At 42.9% G+C, this 20095-nt stretch overlaps 1 protein-coding gene across 1 annotated transcript in view; it reads right to left on the bottom strand.

The window, feature by feature from the left end:
- Nucleotides 1–20089, bottom strand: part of SDCCAG8 (serologically defined colon cancer antigen 8) — a 98614-nt gene extending 78525 nt beyond the window's left edge. Inside the window, exons 1-4 of the mRNA XM_014530102.1 lie at nucleotides 19048–20089; nucleotides 6133–6273; nucleotides 5358–5440; nucleotides 3925–4038 (exon numbers count right to left, since the gene is read on the bottom strand). Of these exons, the coding sequence (XP_014385588.1) occupies nucleotides 3925–4038; nucleotides 5358–5440; nucleotides 6133–6273; nucleotides 19048–19114 (405 nt within the window). The 5' untranslated portion in view covers nucleotides 19115–20089. The remainder of the gene's footprint in view (nucleotides 1–3924; nucleotides 4039–5357; nucleotides 5441–6132; nucleotides 6274–19047) is intronic.
- Nucleotides 20090–20095: the final 6 nt, after the last annotated feature.

The raw sequence follows: 20095 nt of genomic DNA, 5'->3' as shown, positions 1-20095 counted from the left end.
CTGAGTGTGTCCCTGAGTGATCTGCGGAGTTGTAATTGGATGGTCCCACTCTGACCACTGGGTACACTGGCTCTTGGATCTAAGGAGGTGCTAATTTAGCCTCTGCCTGAGGCTACCCAGCAGGAGCTACAAGGAGATCTGCAGATCCCCCTTCCTTGTTTAGGGTTTGGGGGTGCCCAAATGAGGCCCAGCTGTGAAGCAATGCAAGCTGCTGTGAGGCCTTGGGCCTTCTCTTGGAAGTTCTGGGTCTGTCTGGCCCAGCTGCAATTTGTTAGGTAATTTTCAGATTGCAAAGGGCCAGGGCATTCATATGCAAAAGCCTCTGCGGCAGTTTGGGTGGGGCGGGATCTCCAGGGCGGAGCAAGCAGCTATGGCTGATCCTCAGCCCTGCCCTACGGGGCCCCGTGTCTCAGTGTCCTGGTAATGGCTGCAAGCACCTTTGAGAGAAAGCCGCCCTCGAGTTCCAAGTTCTGCCCGCTGCCAGACAGTCCAGTTTCTCCCCGTATGAGTCTGGGTCCCCAGAGACTTCCCGGAACTGGAGTTCAGAGCAGTCGGGGGCTTGTGACTCCCTCCAGATTCAAAAAGACAGCCGCGTCCTTAGTTGTCAGCCCTTGCCGCGTGCGCCTCCGTACCTCACCTCCTCTGAGTCTCAGTGTGCTTTTCTCTTTCCTTCTAGTTGTAGAATTTCCACTCAGCCAGCCTTCCTGTGGTTTTGGATGATGTCCGTTTTGTCTTTTAGTTGTATTTTTGAATTTGATGTGGGAGGCAGCAATTTCCGGTGTTTGCCTATACTGCCATCTTGGTTTCTCCAGGCGAAATGTCACAAAATTCTTTACAGGTCTGAATGCTTTTTATGTTAACACTTTGACCCAGTACATCATGTTTAACATTCAATGAAAAATTACAAGATGCACTAAAAGACTTAAAACAGTTTAAAGAGACTAAGCCAGTGCAGAACCAAATTTGGATATGGCAGAGGTGTTGGAATTATCAGATTAATTAGCTCCAAATAATTAGCATTAATATGCTAAAGAGTCTAGTGGAAAAAGTGGACTACATATAAGAACGTAAGGGTAATGCAAGCAGAGAAATTAAATATGTAAGACAGAATCAAAAGGAAATACTAGAAATAAAAAGCATGACAACAGAAATGAAGAGTGCCTTGATGGGCTCATTAATAGACAGGACACATCCAAGGAAAGAATTAATGAGCTTGAAGAACTGTCAATAGAAACTTCTCAAAATGAAATGCAAAGAGAAACAAAGAATGAAAAAGACCAGATTATCCAAGAATTGTGGGACAATTACAAAAGGTGTAACATATATGTAATGTGAATTACAGAAAGAGAAGAGACCAAGGAGAAGAAATATTTGAAGCAACAATGATCAAGAATTTTCCAAAATAAATAATAGGCCCCAAATCACAGATCCAGGAAACTCAGAGAACACCAAGCAGGAAAACACCAAGAAGTCTACACCCAGCCATAGCATATCAAACTGTAGAAAATCAGAGACAAATAAAAATTGAGAAATATTGCAGTTGACCTGCCTTACAAGAAATATTAAAAGAAGTTCTTCAGAAACTTCTTCCCAACTTTATCTCTAGATAACAATCCCAATCAAAATCCCAGCATGTTGTTTTGTTGATATTGGCACACTGGTTTTAAAGTTTATATAGAGAGGAAAAAACACATACAAAAAAACCCAACAACACAGAATAGCCAACACAATACTGATGGAGAAGAATGAAGTCGGAGGACTAACACTACCTGACTTCAAGACTTTTTATAAAGCTACAAAAATCAAAACAGCATAGTACTTGCAAAAGAATAAAGAAATAAATCAGTAGAACAGAATAGTGATCCCCAAAATAGACTCACAATATAGTCAACTGATCTACAACAAAGGAGCAAAGGCAATTCAATGGAGATGGTCTTTGAACAAATGTTTCTGGAACAACTAGATTTGGATGTGCAAAAAAAACAAAAAAACAAAAAAACAAAAAACAAAAAAATAACGAATCTTACACAAAACTAACTTAAAAGGGAGCATCGGTCTGAATGTAAAACACAAAATTAGAAAACACTGAGAAGAAGAATAGAGAAAATGTTGGTGACCTTGGGTTTGGCAATGATTTTTAGAGATCCACGAAAGGAGAAAATTGATAAGCTGGACTTCATTAAAATCAAAAACTTCTGCTCGGTGGAAGGCCTTTGTTAAGAGAATCAAAAGACAAGCCACACACTGGGAGAAAAGAATTGCAAAAGACCTGTCTGATAAATGACTGGTATCCCAAATAAAAAGGAACTCTTAAAATTCAACAATAAGAAAATGAACAACTCTATGAAAAAATAAGCAAAACACCTCTACAGATACCTCATCAAAGAAGATATATAAATGGAAAATAAGCATATGAAAAAAGTTCAATATTACATGTCATCAGAGGATAACTGAAATTAAAACAATGAGATATCAATATACACCTCTAGTACTCTAAAATCCAAAAAAATGACAACACTAAATGGGTCAAGATGTAATTAAAAAAGTTATCAGTAACTACTATAAAAATATCACATGACCTGAAGCATTGATATTGAAAAATGAAAGAAAGAAAAACTAAAACCTTAACATACTTTGGGAAGTCAGAAATGCTCCAATGGCATTAATGGCATTACTAAACTCCATAGAGTCAAGCAATATATAACTGTCTATTATTTCAAGCCATAGGTGACACATTTGGTTTCTTGATCATTGTTTACTAGTATCCCCATGAGCCATTCCCATCATTCAAAGTCAAGGTAAGAACCTTTATACTGACAATGGAGCAGGTTTAGTCTAGTAGCCTAAGTCCCTGCCTGCTGCACCCCAGCTTCAATAGGTTGACAAATGTGGGGGAATGACTGGGATTACTATTCCGAAGCCTCTTCAATCAGCTGGGCTAAAGTAATTGGAGTGGATAGAAAAATTCTGAAACATGAGATCATATTATCAAAATGTTAGACATAGTTGAGTTATGAACTACTGAAAAATTAAGCAATCAGAAATGGTTGCCCTGGCCAGTGTGGCTCAGTTGGTTGCTGGTTTGATTCCCAATCAGGACAAGATCCGGAGTTGGGGGAGTGGAGGAAGCAGCCAATTATGTTTTACTCTTCACACTGATGTCTCTCTCTCTCTCTCCTTATTCCTTCCTCTCTCTCAAAAAATCAATAAAAATATTTTTAAAAAAAGAAATGGCATGGTCAAGGGTATCATTCCCAAGCCTAATACATATTAGTCTTTCCAATCATAAGCATGGCGATTGTCAATATAATTGCTATCAACATGAAGACTAATAATAGTAAATTTTTGCACAAGGAATTATTAATATGCTTCCTCTCTCTCAAAAAATCAATAAAAATATTTTTTTAAAAAAGAAATGGCATGGTCAAGGGTATCATTCCCAAACCTAATACATATTAGTCTTTCCAATCATAAGCATGTCGATTGTCAATATAATTGCTATAAACATGACGACTAATAATAGTAAATTTTCGCACAAGGAATTATTAATATAAACTTTAATTTAGGTAGGTACGTTTTGTTGTTGTTGTTGTTTTTTTTATAAATAAGGAATTATTAATATGAACTTTAATTTAGGTAGGTACGTTTTGTTGTTGTTGTTGTTTTGTTTTTTATAAATTTAAAATATATTCTATTGATTTTTAGAGAGGAAGGGAGAGGGATAGAGAGACAGAAACACCAATGATGAGAGAGAATCATTGATCGGCTGCCTCCCGCACAACCCCCACTGGGGATCGAGCCCGCAACCCAGGCATGTGCCCCTGGCCAAAATCGAACCCGGGACCCCTCAGCCTGCAGGCCGACGCTCCATCCACTGAGCCAAACCGGCCAGGGCTAGGTTTAGGTTTTTAATGAGAAACTTACCTTGCAGAACTTGACTTCTGCCTCTAAATGATGAATGTATTGGGACTGATCATAGATGATAGGGACAAGATTATGAGCAGTAGGCATATTGGTTTCCTCATATTCTGATGACCTCTAAAGAAAAAACAACAAATTAAGCATGTTTGGGTTTATCAAAGAGTCAATGAATACCATCTCCATATCAATTTAGCACTGACGTCATATAAACACAGACTGAATCACATGCAGCTACTAAGTATTTATTTCTCTATCCTAAAAATTCCACAAATAGGTAAGATTCAGGGATAAGAACATTTTTTAAAGATGGAAAGTGACAGTGGTTATAAAAAGCACATGGCAAGTGGAAAAATGCCAAGCAGTATAGTTAGCCTGGGATGGACTGTCTGTTTGAGCCATCTATCTATCTATCTATCTATCTATCTATCTATCTAAAAGCCTAATATGCAAATTATCCCTTAGGAGTTGGACCAGGAGACCTGGAGTTCAATCGCTCGCTATGACGTGCACTGATCACCAGGGGGCAGTGCGGAATGAAGGAAGGCCCAGGCCAACAGCTGGCAGCTGGGAAAGGAAGGCCCTGATTGGCCCTGATCGCCAGCCAGGCCTAGAGACCCTACCCGTGCATGAATTTCATGCACCGGGCCTCTAGTTTTGAAAGAAAGGGAAAGTCCCTTCAAGAAACCTCCACTGAATAGCAGTGGCAGCTAAGGCTGCAGGACCACTCCCTGAAGGAGGGACTATTTAGACAGGTGTTTGATGCCAAGTGTGTGTCATGAGTAAAATTCTGTCTTTACTACTATTTCGGCCATTTAAACCTGGCAAATCCTTCCCTCACACCTCCCTTCACACCTATCTTAGCCTTTAGCCTATTACACTGCTTCAATCAGGAGTAATACACTCTGTTAAAGCAATGGCAATAAAATCCAACTTCAGAAGATATAGGGTCTAACTTCTAGTATCACACAATTTTATAACCATGTGTTTTTAAACGTAGAATAAGATTACAAACTTCGGTTTTGACATTCACAATAAAAGCGTATTACAAAGGACAGCTGGAATTATAATTAAGTAAATTCTAAAAACGATCAAACACAAATATAGCCCTCTAAAAAAGAAATGGCTAATCTTTTCCACATATTGTCCCTTTTTTATATTTGCTAATAGTTGCAAAGTAAATTCTCTAAACTATTTCCTCACTCATGTTTCTCAAGTGAAGAATAAAATAAAAAACCAGGATTCCCTCTGCCATAGAAGTCTCTCTTCTGCAGCTAAAATCATCAGAGGGAAAATAATTTCTTCTTATGCTGTATTTACATTATCAGAACGCCCTGCTCAGAACTGGCCTACCACATTTCCTACTAAAATGACACTGCACAGTTAAAACACAGTTAGAAAAATAATGCTTTCGTTGGGTTGCAAATGTTGATACTTACCAAAGGGGACATTTTTCTTCTTGATGGAGACACCTCATTTTCCTTAGTTGCTTGTTGGTACAACAAGGCTTTGAGTTGAATAACTACAAGGCAGAAGCAATGTGTTTATTAACCTTATTGGCGATCCATGGTTTATCGTCACCCAGCCATTCTCCCATCCATCTAACAAATATTGTTTAAACACACATTATGCATCAAGAACAGGGGATGCAAAGCAAAGGTGAGGAAACCTTGCCCACTTAGGAGCTAAGACTCCACTGGGCAAGGATGATACACTAATAGATATAAAACAATATAAGTTTGTATGTAGACCTAGAGCCATAGATAGTGTTACAAAAAGAGGAAGCACCTAATTGTACCTGTTTTCACAGAGAAGATAACACTGTACAGGACGAACAGGAGATCACTAAGCAGAAAAGGGGGAGGCAAATTCCAGTAGAAGGCATGCACATCAAAAGCATAGGAGCATGGCCAGTAGGTTGGTCTGACTAGAGCATGCCTTGCAAGATGGATGTTGGAAGGAGGCTAGAAAAACGAGGCTGGAAGGTCGCTTGGAGCCATCTATGAAAAAGTTGCTATGATATACTAAGAATTTTGGACTCTGGCCTATATAGGCATTGGGAAGTCAAAGGGAAAAAAATTAAGCAAGGAATTGCATTAGCTGATTTGTGTTCCAGGGATAAAATCCTGGAGTGGAGAGGGGCTGGAGTTGTTACCATACGGAGTTTAAAGAATTCCCTGTGGGTCACCCGGGTGAGGGCTGCATCCAACTCACCGGCGTGGCTGTGCTGTAGCTCGTGCCAGGCAGTCCCAGTGTCCTCACTTCCTCCTTCAGCGCTAATAGGAGGCTCCAGTGCACCACCTCTAACAGTGGCATTGTACTCTCTCAGGTGGTGAAAGGTTCTCCTCACACGTTCTGCAATAACAAGGAGAGAGTGAGGCTGCAGAAGTCTGGGCGGACACATGCACCCACACTCCACAGGGCAGTTTCTAAGGGAGAAGCAATCCTTCTGAAACTTTACGGGGAAAGGCCGAGTTCTGCTTCTGGCTTGCTGAGGAATGTGCTGGAGGAAGCGAGGGAAGGTTAAATTCAGGGCTGAAGATTAGACTTGATCTCTAAGGTCACGGACACCTCAGTGGTTGATACTCACTACATACAGTACTATCAGCAGGAGGACTGAATGGGAGAGCTCCTCTCTAACCCACTAACCAAGGAGACAAAGAGACAAAGACTCCCTAATCCTCCTGGGGACACTGGGCTGGGTGGCAGAACCCACAAGAGGGACCCCACCACACCCAGCATCTGCCCAGGGAAGCCTCCTTGTCCCTGTGGGCCCGACGTCCCTCCTCCGGCAAGAGACAGCCAACTGCCTGGCCGAGTTTTCAATCAGGATTTGAATAACTAGATGCCTTTAGTGGCAGCTCCTGTAGACCAGCCCTTCGCATGTACTGCTGGCTGAGGACATCTCGTGTAGCAATTCCTGGTTAGTGCAACTGACCAACACTAGCATTGAAGCTTACACTCACCAGCACATACTTCACATACAGTTTAAAACAAAGTATTTTAGGGCAGATGACTATAGTAGTTCATCTCTAAAAATGGTCCCCAGGCCCCAGCCTCACACCCTTCTCTCCCACGTTGTTGAAACTGAGCAGGTCTGTAAGGCATTAACCAACACAATGCGGTGCAAGCTACCTCCGGCCAGAGCAGGACTGGGCTTTAAAGTGCTGGTAGGTTCTGCTTCCTCCCTCTTGGATGGTTGCTTTGTGAGCCCTGAGCCACAAGTAGGAAGTCTGGCTACCCCGCTGGTGATACTGTGAAGAGGCCTTGTGGGAAGGAGAGGCCCCGAGACCACACGAGAAAGAGAGAAGCCCAGCCCTGCTAACAGCCCCGTGGACCCTCCAGGGTTGTTGCTTTCAGCCGCCAAGGTTTGGGGTGGTTTGTTACATAGCAATAGATAACCGGAATAATTATCAGGGAAACACTAGCCACAAAACACTTTCAGCAAAGGATCCAAGTCTTACATTCATAGCAGAACTATGCTAATGACAGCAGTGATATATGACTAATAGTTCTACTCTACTGTAGTGGGTATTTTTACATGAATATCAACTGGAGCACCAAGCAACCAATTGGTAATTTCATTGATTTCAGGTTTAAATTTCTTCTAATCTCGCCGAAGCCGGTTTGGCTCAGTGGATAGAGCGTCGGCCTGCAGACTGAAGGGTCCCGGGTTCGATTCCGGTCAAGGGTATGTACCTGGGTTGCGGGCACATCCCCAGTAGGAGATGTGCAGGAGGCGGCTGATCGATGTTTCTCTCTCATCGATGTTTCTGACTCTCTATATCTCTCTTTTCCTCTCTGTAAAAAATCAATAAAATATATTTTAAAAAATAAATAAATAGATAAATAAAATTTCTTCTAATCTCATGATTAAATTCGCTGGTTTCAACCCAGAAAACTGTAACTATAACATAAAATGTTCTTCGTACATTAGAGGTGGAGGCCGGATTTCAGTCACCATTTTCAAATCTTGACATCTGTATTTGAAAATTATTTTTTAACTCATTAATTTGCGATATATATACTAGTATATATAATTATGTTAAAAAAAACATAAATTCCCACTCAGGTTCATGCACACCTATTATCTATTTCAAATGGATTCCATTTAAACAATTCTTAAGTTCTTCAGAGGAGACGGTACTTTCTCTAAGTAAGAGCAACTCACAACAATGACGGCAATGAGGTTGCCATCTTTTGATCCAGGTCCTTCTTTGACAACCTAGACCTATTTCTCCTTGTGTCCTCATGAGAAAAAGCTCCTCTTCCTTGCTTCCTATATGGGAACCCTAAGAAAGCCACAAAACACCTACCTTTTCATTACCAATTATCGCTGGAAAAATATTTATAAACATATATTCTCCAGGACCTTGGGAAACAGATTCCATTTTCTCCAAGCTCATTCATTTCAAATTATAGAAAAGAAAAAATAACCATAACTTACTAGAAGAAAATACACCCTAAAATACACCATATATTACAAAATATCTAGTATAGGTCTTCCCTTAGAGAAACTCATTTTCTACCTGGATTAAACTAAAGAGGACAGGTCTTTAGGTCAAGGTTCAACACTAATCTGATGAAATGCTATTGCTCATCTACACAACAGACCTGGTGAATCTATCACTACATTTCTCTCCATACCAACCCTGTTGCCACACAGACCTTTCTCTAAGGCTTAGAGTCTAAGCCAGCCATGGGCAAACTACGGCCCGCGGGCCGGATCCGGCCCGTTTGAAATGAATATAGCAATAATAATACCATGACAGCACTTACCCTGTGGCAGGAGCTTCCCTTAGCACTACATACAGATTAATCATTTCCTCCTCATAAGGGCCCTATGAGGCAATAACTATCCATTTTATAGGTGAAGAACTGAGGCTCTATGAGGTATTGGACATTGTTCTAGGAACTAGGGAGTATCAGAACTGGGGTTACAAACCCAGGGTAGCTGACTCTAGGGCAGTGGTTCTCAACTTTGGCTGCACATTAGAATCACCTGGGAATCTTTTTAAAATCCTGATTTCTGGGCCTCATCCTCCGGAAATTCTGTTTCTTTTTTACTAATGTGGTGGCCCCACCCCATAACAAAGAAACAGAATTTCCGGAGGATGAGGCCCAGAAATCAGGATTTTAAAAAGATTCCCAGGTGATTCTAATGTGCAGCCAAGGTTGAGAACCACTGCTCTAATGGGAATTCGGTGCTGATGACTCAGCCAGCCTGGCCTCCGGTTACTCACCGGGAGTTTAAGAGACGTCCAGAGGGGATGCCTTCCTGACTTGAGCAAAATGAGAAGCAGCAATGGTTTTCCAATAACTGCACATGCTCTAAAGACACTTGTTAATGGAAAAGGGAAATCAAAGTGTCACATGATAAGCAACTTAGTGCACAGAGCTTTAGATTTATGCACTTCGATCTATGAATGAAGCACTTATCTCAGCTGCCTCCATTAGAAAGGAAACAGAGGGTCTGACTAACGTTAAATGTGTGCTCCGGGAGGTATCGAATGACTTCACCTCCAAGACAAAGGGTAATTACTTATTTATACCTAATCTGACTAAAAGCTAATGTGATAAATTAGGAAAAATAAAGGAAATCTGAAAAAAAAATTGCATAGTTGAAAGTCCCTAAAGGCAGAGTTCTTTCATCAGATTACGACGATGACAGAGTTTGATAAGCCCACTGATCCCCTCTCTAACGTCTGCAATGTCTTGTTTAATCTTTTAGAATTTCTAACCTTCAAAGACGTGTCAAATTGCACCATGAAAACAGTATTATGTGAAGTACTGAGATATTGCTAAGGGTACGTGATATTTTTACGTTATTTCAATACTCTATTTCAAAACATGTGTTATACACTTGGACGAACAGAGTTAATCCTGAGGAATAATAATGCTCCAATGATTCTGACCAGTGGTTCTCAACCTTCCTAATGCCGCGACCCTTTAATACAGTTCCTCATGTTGTGGGGACCCCCAACCATAAAATTATTTTCGTTGCTACTTCATCACTGTAAGGTTGCTACTGTGAAGAATCGTCATGTAAATATCTGATATGCAGGATGTTATTTTCATTGTTACAAATTGAACATAATGAAAGCATAGTGATTAATCACAAAAACAATATGTAATTATAGATGTGTTTTCCGACGGTCTTAGGCGACCCCTGTGAAAGGGTCGTTTGACCCCCAAACGGGTTGCGACCCACAGGTTGAGAACCGCTGGTCTAGACAGAGGAAACCCCATTGCTCTTCCACTGGAGCCACTGCAACTGAAGGCCCCATAAGTCCTATTCGGAACTCTGCCCCCCAGATGCGGTACCTGCTGCGCACACACAAGGGAACCAGATTACACAGGACCTGCCAGCTATCCGCTATCCCACTGCTAATGGGCACAGCGTCATCTGCCTCTAACCCAGAGAGCAGAAAGGACACTCATTTCCGCTTCTCTCCTGAGAGGACAGAAAGGGTATTTCACGGAGCACCCTGATTTCTCCTCCCCGGGACCAAACCCGGGCTGAATGTCAACTCGGTTATGACTACAAACACCAATAGGAGCTCTGGGTGCTACAAAAATCATATGAACACAGGTGTCAGTAAACAATATTTCTGCTTGTCCACTATCCAAACATCAGGCAGTGCGATGAGCCCCGAACAGGTTAGTCAGCTGCTGATTGCTGACAAATGAAGTCTGTCTTGTTCATTTTTTATTTTTTTATCCAGTTTCTCTACTTCTAACTCCTGGCTCACCATTGGGTGTCTCATCATCAAGATGTTTTGGAACAAAAGGCAAGTATGTCCCAGTCTAGCGAGGATCACCCTTATCCACATACTGTGAATTATTAATCTCTACATTGTCCATCTGTACCGGGGGATGTGCAGGGGGATTAGCCTGGTGACAGGGGACAGGGAGCCACACCCTGTGAAGCGCCCAGCTGTCCCTGAGAAAACAGGCCATCAACCCGACCGCCCCGGGCGGAGACAAGAGACGCATCAGGGTTCTCAGAACCAGCTCAGACTCAGGCAGGCCAGCAGGAAACTGAGACCACGGGGAGATAAGAGATACATGTGTCTGTCCACCCTGCCTGGGCCTCAGCCTGGTTCAGGAGATTACTGTCACTGCTCACTCAGGGACTGACAGGTACTACAACCAAGATACAACAGCCTCATCCAAAATCAGACAAAGCCAGCTTTGTCAATGGCCATGACCGTAGTGAGAGACATCAAAAGCAGTATATAGACAAAAAAAAAAAAATCCCAAAGAAAATACTACCATAAGACTCTTAATAGCCGACAAATGTGCTCAAGTGGTTGGCGCCGGGAGTGAAAGATAATCCGAGCAAGAATGCAAACATCTTAAGGAAGCAGTGTCTGGGCGCTCATGAATGATGCATGGATGTTGGCAAATCAAGGAGATTGGCTCAATGCAGTCTGAGGGCTACACCTGGCATTCTTCTGGCACCGGCTGGGAGGACTTATGCACCTGTCACTTTCCATTGATGAAGAAGTAATCCTAGCCAGACTGGCAGAACACGGGCACAATCACCAGCCAGTACAATCTGTATCCTTAATTGTAATGATTCTCGAGTCTGACTCGGGCGGAGCAAGGGCTGTGAGCAAAGGCTTCCTTCAGGACTGTGGTTTCTCAGCCTCCTGCAAACGCCCCAACCAGGGCCTGGGCTGGGGAGGAGCCTGTGACTGGAATCAAACCCTTTGGTCCACAAGTCGATGCTCTATCCACTGAGCCACACCAGCTAGGACGAGATCTATTGGTTCAGATCAATCGAATAAGACAGCTCGTGTTCAGTCTTGAGGAGAGACGTCCATCATACCCACCCCGTTACTGTCCTGTAACGGCAGCCCCTCTTGGTGGAGAGCAGGCAGGACACGAGCTCGCCGAGCACAGCAGTGGTGTTGGGGCCCTTCTGGTCCAGATGTCCAGGCAGGTGTCATATCTCTACCCACTGTCGTCGAGAACGTGGAATTCAGATTCCGTTTCATGTCATTCCAAGGCCTCACACATGAAACACTTGTTCTATTCCAAAGCCATTTTTCAGAGCTAACCTGGGTGGCTATTCCTTTAAACATTCCAGTGGGCTGAGATGAAGCGCAGTTATAATCAGTCATAAAGGTTGCGTGGGTACGTGCACAAGTGCATTTCAAGCTACTTTCTCTACCTTTCTGTTTGTTTGTTTGTTTTGTTGTTGTTACTCCTCACCTGAGGATATTTTTCCATTGATTTTCGGAGAGAGGGGAAGAGAGGGGGAGAGACAGAGAGAGAGAGAGAAACATCGATGTGAGAGAGACACATCAATTGGTTGCCTCCCACACGTTCCCAAGTACATGCTCTTGACCGGGAATCGAACCAGGGAACCTTCAGCCCACAGGCCAATGCTCTGTCCACTGAGCTAAACAGGCTAGGGCTTCTTTCTCCACCTTTTGACCCTGAAAGGAGTATCACTAAGTTGAAAGGTTAAAAACCTTAGCAAAGTGCTGAGAGCATGTCTTGTAAACATCCCAAGATGATATATAATTATTCTCAGTATCTCAATAGCTTGAAAACGACTCAATCTCTTCTTTCTGTCCAAGAACATGTACAAATGTCCTTACAACTTCATAACACTTGGCCATGTTTGATTCTAGATCAGTGATAGCGAACCTATGACACGCGTGTCAGAGGTGACACGCAAACTCATTTTTTGGGTTGATTTTTCTTTGTTAAATGGCATTTAAATATATAAAATAAATATCAAAAATATAAGTCTTTGTTTTACTATGGTTGCAAAGATCAAAAAATTTCTATATGTGACACGGCACCAGAGTTAAGTTAGGGTTTTTCAAAATGCTGACACGCCGAGCTCAAAAGGTTCGCCATCACTGTTCTAGATGATGCTAGGAATTTCTAATTACTTTTTTGCACGCTAAGTCCTGTCTTTTGCCTACCTCACCTCCTCAGTGGGAGGGAAAGAAAATTGGAATTTTACTGCCTTTTTCTTATTCTGGTAAAAGAAATGGCCACAAAAGTTAAAATTACTAAGAAAAGTCATGTGAGTATATAAAGCAAAAAATGAATATATGTAATTTAAATTTCATCAGCAAAAAAGGAACTCAGATGCTTACAAGTTTTATTTGCATTACCAATCCTTATTTAACAGCCAAACCATTCCGTGTTTTTTTAAAATATATTTTATTGATTTTTTACAGAGAGGAAGGGAGAGAGATAGAGAGTCAGAAACATCAATGAGAAAGAAACATCGATCAGCTGCCTCCTGCACACCCCCCACTGGGGATTTGCCTGCAACCAAGGTACATGCCCTTGACCAGAATCGAACCTGGGACCTTTCAGTCCTCAGGCCGACGCTCTATCCACTGAGCCAAACTGGTTAGGGCCCATTCTGTGTTTTTTAATTTTTAGAAAACAGAGATGTTTCCATCTGCGCTGAATTACCAACATAATTTTGTCATTTCATAATGAATGCTTCAGAGGCTTTATTATATTGCTGCCTGTCTTGGTCTCAATGAGGCTGACAGTAAGACAAACAAATAAGCAAACATTAGCTGTGGAGAATGTGTGTGTGTGTGCGCGCAGAATATAAAAATATTCAGAAAACATTCAAGAAGAGCAAAAAAGAAGAAAAGAAGAGAGGTTGAAGGAGGAGGAAGCGGAGGAGGAGGGGAAAGAGAGGGAAAGAAGAAGTAAAAGAAGAAATACAAGTCTGAGGAGTAAAACTGAGAAAAAGAAGAACTTCTGCCCAAGTTACACACATATTTTTTTGTAAGTTTGCCAAAGGTCCAGATGATATCACTGTTGACTAATCCAGTGACCAAATTATTGGCTAGCAAGGTTCACACAGGCGTCCTGCAGATGTGAGTCCTCCCTGGGAGGGAAAACACACTTTGTGGACTCTGGAGAGATGTGCTAATCGTATGCAAGCAAAACACAGGACACTGACATTATCTTCCGTTTTCTCAAATCAGATCAATTTACCAAAAAATAAAAAAATAAAAAAGAATCACCCCCAAATTATATATTTTATTTCCATTTTCAACCTTTCACCTTCTATGAACTAGTTCCACTCCTCACTGTTATTCTGTTATTTTAACTAGAGAGAAACATAACCATTATCATTCAGACACTCCAACCTAGTGATGATGGAAGGAACATTAGAGATCCAGGGGTCTGAGAGTGATGCCCGGAGCAAGAACCAGCTCTCACGTGTGTTTTTCTTTCTTTCTTTCTTTTCTTTTTTTTAAGTTACTTTTATCAATTCCAGAGAAGAAGGGAGAGGAAGAGAGAGAGAGAAACATCAATGATGAGACAGAATCACGGACTGGCTGCCTCCTGCCCGTCCCCCACTGGGGATCAAGCCTCAAGGAATGTCATTAAACCTCTGCAATTTCCTGCAGTGCCCTGACCGGAATCGAACCGTGACCTCCTGGTTCATAGGTCGACGCTCAACCACTGAGTCACGCCAGCTGGGCTCTCATGTGTTTTGATTGGAAGGAACAGTGTGGGAGGAAAGGAGAAGAAAAAGGAAGGAAAGAAGGAGGAAGCAAGAGAGAAATGGATTGTTTTGAGAACAAGTATAAACTGCCCAGTTCTGCCACAAGCCTCACATTCCCTCATGTCTTCCACTGGCAGCTCCACACATTCTTTCTTTTTTTATTTTTTTTTAAATATATTTTATTGATTTTTTCAGAGAGGAAGGGAGAGGGATAGAGAGTTAGAAACATCGATGAGAGTGAAACATCGACCAGCTGCCTCCTGCACACCTCCTACTGGAGATGTGCCAGCAACCAAGGTACATGCCCTTGACCGGAATCGAACCTGGGACCTTCCATCAGCTGCCTCCTGCACACTCCCTACTGGGGATGTGCCCACAACCAAGGTACATGCCCTTGACTGGAATCGAACCTGGGACCCTTCAGTCCACAGGCCAACACTCTATCCACTGAGCCAAACCGGTTAGGGCAGCTACACACATTCTGTCATGTGTTTGACTCCTAAAGGCCATAATTCCCAAATAGGCCCAACTTTATTTTTTAGATAAAGACCAAGAATCCAGGAATAGTTAATAACTTGCCTAAGGTAACAGATGTTTGTCAGCCAAGCAACAGTAAGAGTCAGTGACCTGGCTCCTAGTTCCACATTCTCTTCCTCTGACTACATCACACTCTTCCACAAACTCAATCTAGAGCCCGAAACACCAAAATGTTGAGATAGGGGGAGTCGGCATATAAAATGATTAGGTCAATGAGCAACCACTGAGCAACACTGGCCAGGCCCCCAATTATATTTAAAGCAAATGAAAGAGGAAAAAAAATGAGGGACTAGCATGGAAAATTGTGAAAACATTTTGCATTTTTATGTGGCTACTTCCTGGCTGAATACACAGTAAATGAAGGGCTGTTAGCAATGATTGCATGTACAGTTATTTAGAAACCAGAGCAATAACTTGTGAGGAAAGACCAAGAATGCTGATTAGCTTTTTCTCTGCTCATGAACCAGGCAAGACATTTTGGGGAAGTGATAGCAGATAGATAAAACCAAGCCAACAAAACCAACACAAAACAATTCAAAAGAACTTGAACTTGCATTTTATCTGATTGCATAATAACAACATAATTCTCAAGTTATTAGGCACCAACACTCAAAATCACGAAGTTCCCCATATAAAATAATGCAACCATACCCTCTTCAGAAACACACATTTTGACTTGAAGGAAGATCCTATTTAAAAGAGATAATTTATAGCAGGGGTCCTCAAACTACGGCCCGCGGGCCACATGCAAATACAAATATTGTATTTGTTCCCGTTTTGTTTTTTTACTTCAAAATAAGATATGTGCAGTGTGCATAGGAATTTGTTCATAGTTTTTTTTTAAACTATAGTCCGGCCCTCCAACGGTCTGAGGGACAGTGAACTGGCCCCGTTTAAAAAGTTTGAGGACCCCTGATTTATAGGTATGAAGTGAAGAACTTCTAACTATGCTTTATGTCAAAATTAGCTTTTTTGTTTCTTTCCATGAGTTGTTATATAAGCTACATAAACACAAAAATGCTACTAAATAAGTAACAAAGTCCTGAAAACCCATGAAAAATCAGGTGCCACTTCTTGATTCATTGTTAAAACTATCACTAAAGTTTTTTGTTTTGGGGGGGATTTTGTTTTGTTTTGTTTTAAATACTTTTAATGATTTCAGAGAGGGAGGGAGAGGGAGAGAGAGATGGAAACATCAATGATGAGAGAGAATCACTGATCGGCTGCCTCCTGCACGCCCCACACTGGGGATCGAGCCTGCAACCCGTGCATGTGCCCTGACTGGGAACCGAACCATGAACTCCTGGTTCATAGGTGAGCGCTCAACTACTGAGCCTTGCCAGCTGGTCTAAAGTTGTTGTTTTTTTAAGTTAACCTTTTCCTTTGCTTTATGTCTGCTCTTAATTCCAAGTATTCTATTTTATACTGTTAGCACACTAAATTTCAAATTTATTTTAAAATGTATTAGCTTTGAATGAAAACTCTTCATGGGTATTAAACATAGTACTATAACATTAGTTTGAAACTAACCACTGCATTAAAATGCCTAATATTAAATGGCCTCTGATGCTTACATAAAAATTCAAAATAAGATCAAAGAAGGACAAACATTAGGAGTCATTTATAATGCAAAACAAAAATTTTTTGCCAACCTCAAAAATTAAACAAAATCACTCATATTATCACTGTGCACTGCATTTTTCTTGCTTTCAAATAAAAAGTTAGCCTGGCCAGCGTAGCTCAATGGTTGAGCATTGACCTATGAACTGGGAGGTCACAGTTGATTCCTGGCGGGGTAAGTACCCGGGCCCAGATTGAGGGCTTGGACCCTAGTGGGGGGCGAGCAGGAGGCAGCCGATCCGTGGTTTTCATCACTGGTGTTTCTATCTCTCTCTCCCTCTCCCTTACTGTCTGAAATTAATTTGTTTAAAAAGTTAGAAGTGATTATTTCTGTATCTAACCTTTCTTGAAACATGAGTAGGGTGAATACCTTCATTAAGACCAATCCTTTTACTCTTGCAGTGTGGATACTGAGAATGTTGACAGTTTCTAACACTGCTGACAATGGGAACAATAATTAATAACTCTTACAAAGTTTAGAGTCACTTGAAAATAAACTTTCTAATCTCCTTGAAAAATCCTCCCTTTGCTGCAAGTACCAAGCATAAAGAGCAGCTAACATTTAATGAGTGCTTCTTAGTTGCCAAGCACTGATCTTTACCCTCATTTTCTACCAGAGTAATCTGTAATTATTTTATTTGTTTGTTGTCTTTCTCCCCCACTAATCCAGGGGCTCCAACAGGACAGGGATTTTGTTTAGTTACTTATTGTATCCCCAGCACCTCGTATGCCTAACACATAGTAGGCACTCAATTAATTGGCTCAGTGGATAGAGCGTCATCCCGCGGACTGATGGGCCCCAGGTCCGATTCCGGGCATGTGCATGTACCTCAGTGGCAGGTTCAATCCGCAGCCCTGCGGGCTGGGTGCGGGAGGCAACAACTGATGTGTCTTTCTCACATCGATGCTCCTCTCTCCATCTCTCCCCTTCCCTTGCACGATCTCTAAAAATCAGTGGAAAAATATCCTCAGGTGAAGATTAACAAAATAAAATAAATAAATGAGTCAGCGTTCTATATGCATTAAATAATTTTTTAAACTATTGGTCATGAGGGTTAAGGAAAGGCAACACAAAAACACACACAAAAAAATAGAATGGTTTACTTTAGTAGAATATTCTTTAATGAAATTTTCATTTAGTATATATACATATCCTATATAATAAAAGGCTAATATGCAAATTGACCGAACGACAGAATGACCAGTCGCTATGACGCACACTGACAACCAGGGGGCAGACGCTCAACACAGGAGCTGCCCCCTGGTGGTCAGTGCGCTCCCACAAGGGGGAACGCTGCTCAGCCAGAAGCCAGGTTCACAGCAGGCAAGAGCCTCTCCCGCCTCTGCGACAGCACTAAGGATGTCCCACTGACGGCTTAGGCCCACTCCCCGCCTAAGCCATCAGTCCGAAATCCCCCAAGGGCTCCCGACTGTGAGAGGGTGCAGGCTGGGCTGATGGACACCCCCCAGTGCACGAATTTTCATGCACAGGGCCTCTAGTATATATATATGTATATATATACACATATATAGTATATAATCCCATATAAAATGTATTTCTTACTGATGAGAAACAGTAAGAAAAGTCTGAAAATGATTGCTTTACACAGATTATTTCATTTGCTCCTCACAATAACCCTGTAAACAACACCATAACTGTAAAATAACAGAACCAAAGTTTCTAGATGTTATTATATTATGATGTCCAAGATGAAAGACTATCGACAAGTATGTACTTCTATAGACACTCATTCATTAGTACTACACTAAGAAAATCTGAGTGAACTAAACAAGGTTTCAGTCATAGTAATTATGATATGATTAATAAAGGAAAACAGGCTTTTCAAACGAGCCTGGCTGAATCTAACACCTGGCTCTGTCTCTGTGTGGGCTTTGCCCTACCTTCATGTCTTTACAGCTCCATTTCCCCATGTGTAAAGTAGGAATATTCATAAGTTTGTTTGACGTTTTAAATGATTTAATATATGTAAATAGCCTAGAGTCTAGTAGGCCCTAGACAACGAAATAAAGCTGCTGTGATGAAAATAATTATTGGTGTTGTGTGTTGTCCCTGGTCCAATAAATCCCATTCAATCCCATACTCCGTAATTTGAATGTGTACAAAGTATGAATTAGGAACTTATTAAAGAGCCAAGTGTGGGAACTGGGCAAAAGTGGCCTAGTGCAGAGCCGTGCAAGAGTTTCTGCTGGCACTGGACAACAAAGGTGCTTAAATCAACATCAGGGAGTTGGACAGGTGACCCAGGGAGTCAAGGGAAACGCCATTGGTTAATAGTAAAAGCAAACTTTCTCCCTCCCTCAAAAATCACAGCAACACCCATCTTCTTCCTCCGCGTCCTGGCTGAGGTGGGGCCCGTTGGGGTGTTAGGTCAGGCACCTGGCCAGCTCCCGCCCACCAGGCCCTGGTCCCCGGGGGGTAAGGCGCAGGGTTAGGGGCAACTCACCCTGGAGACTCAGCTGGTATTGCCCCAGAGACTCCTCCAGGGTAGAGTTCTCCAGGGACTTCTCCATGCGCAGACTCGGGGTCCAGCGAGGGGAGTGAGGTGGGACAGTGTCCAGGGATCCCCCTCCGAGGACAGGAGGCCTTGGCGCCCCGGCAGGACCTGCCTGTTTCCTGCCGCGGCTGTCAACGGGGAGCCTGGAACCCCACTCAGAGGGTCTCAGCCTTCCCACCCACTGGCCCTCCTGGTGGATGACGGGACTTGTGGTTCACAGACTGCGGGCTTGCAGCCTCCACTTTCCCGGGAGCCCTTCCAAGGACACTACAATTCCCAGAGGGCACCGCGCCCCGAGCACACAGGCTGCAACGGCTCGCTGGCCGGATCCGGTTGCCAAGGGACTGTTAGGAGGCTCCGCCCTTTTCCTGGCTTAGTCCTGCCTTCATCCCATCCTGCTGTTGGACCTCACCCTACTGACAGCAAGGCCTGGACCCTTCGACATGTGCATACAAGCATTCGAGCCTTGAAGCTTCTGAAAGACGCAAATAACAAGCTCTGCACTCTTCACGACGTTTGTCAAAACGGCCAAATACATTCTCAAGAGAAAGCAGCTCTAAACATCTCCCAAAGAGCCTAGATTGTGAAAGGCGGCTCACACTACAAATCCAAGCATGCCCAGCAACCCGACCTCCCCTCGGAGTTGGCGCGCTGCCCGCTGGGAACTGTAGTCCCAGTGAGTTGCGGTGCCCGCTAATGCTGGGGTCCTTCTTCATTGTTCCAGCGGGTCTTGGAGGCACGCGTGCGCAGTAGGACCTGGGAAAGCCTGCGGGAGACCCTCTGCACAACCCCTTTCATTGTCTGCGCTTGGCGCCTGCGCAGTGAGAGGCCGCCGGGTCGGAGCCGGAGCGGGGATAGGGCCGGGCTCCTCGCCCTTCCCCAGGCGCCTGCGCACTGGCCGCCGCTCCTGCCGTTACCGCTATGTGTGGGGCGTGTGTGGAATAACGTTATCGCCCAGCGGAGCCGAGAGGCCGGGACCTCCATCGCAGCCACAGCG

This window comes from Myotis brandtii, unplaced genomic scaffold, assembly GCF_000412655.1.
Source record: "Myotis brandtii unplaced genomic scaffold, ASM41265v1 scaffold717, whole genome shotgun sequence".
NCBI classification, from domain to species: Eukaryota; Metazoa; Chordata; class Mammalia; order Chiroptera; family Vespertilionidae; genus Myotis; species Myotis brandtii.
This window is presented reverse-complemented; position numbering and strand designations above follow the sequence as displayed.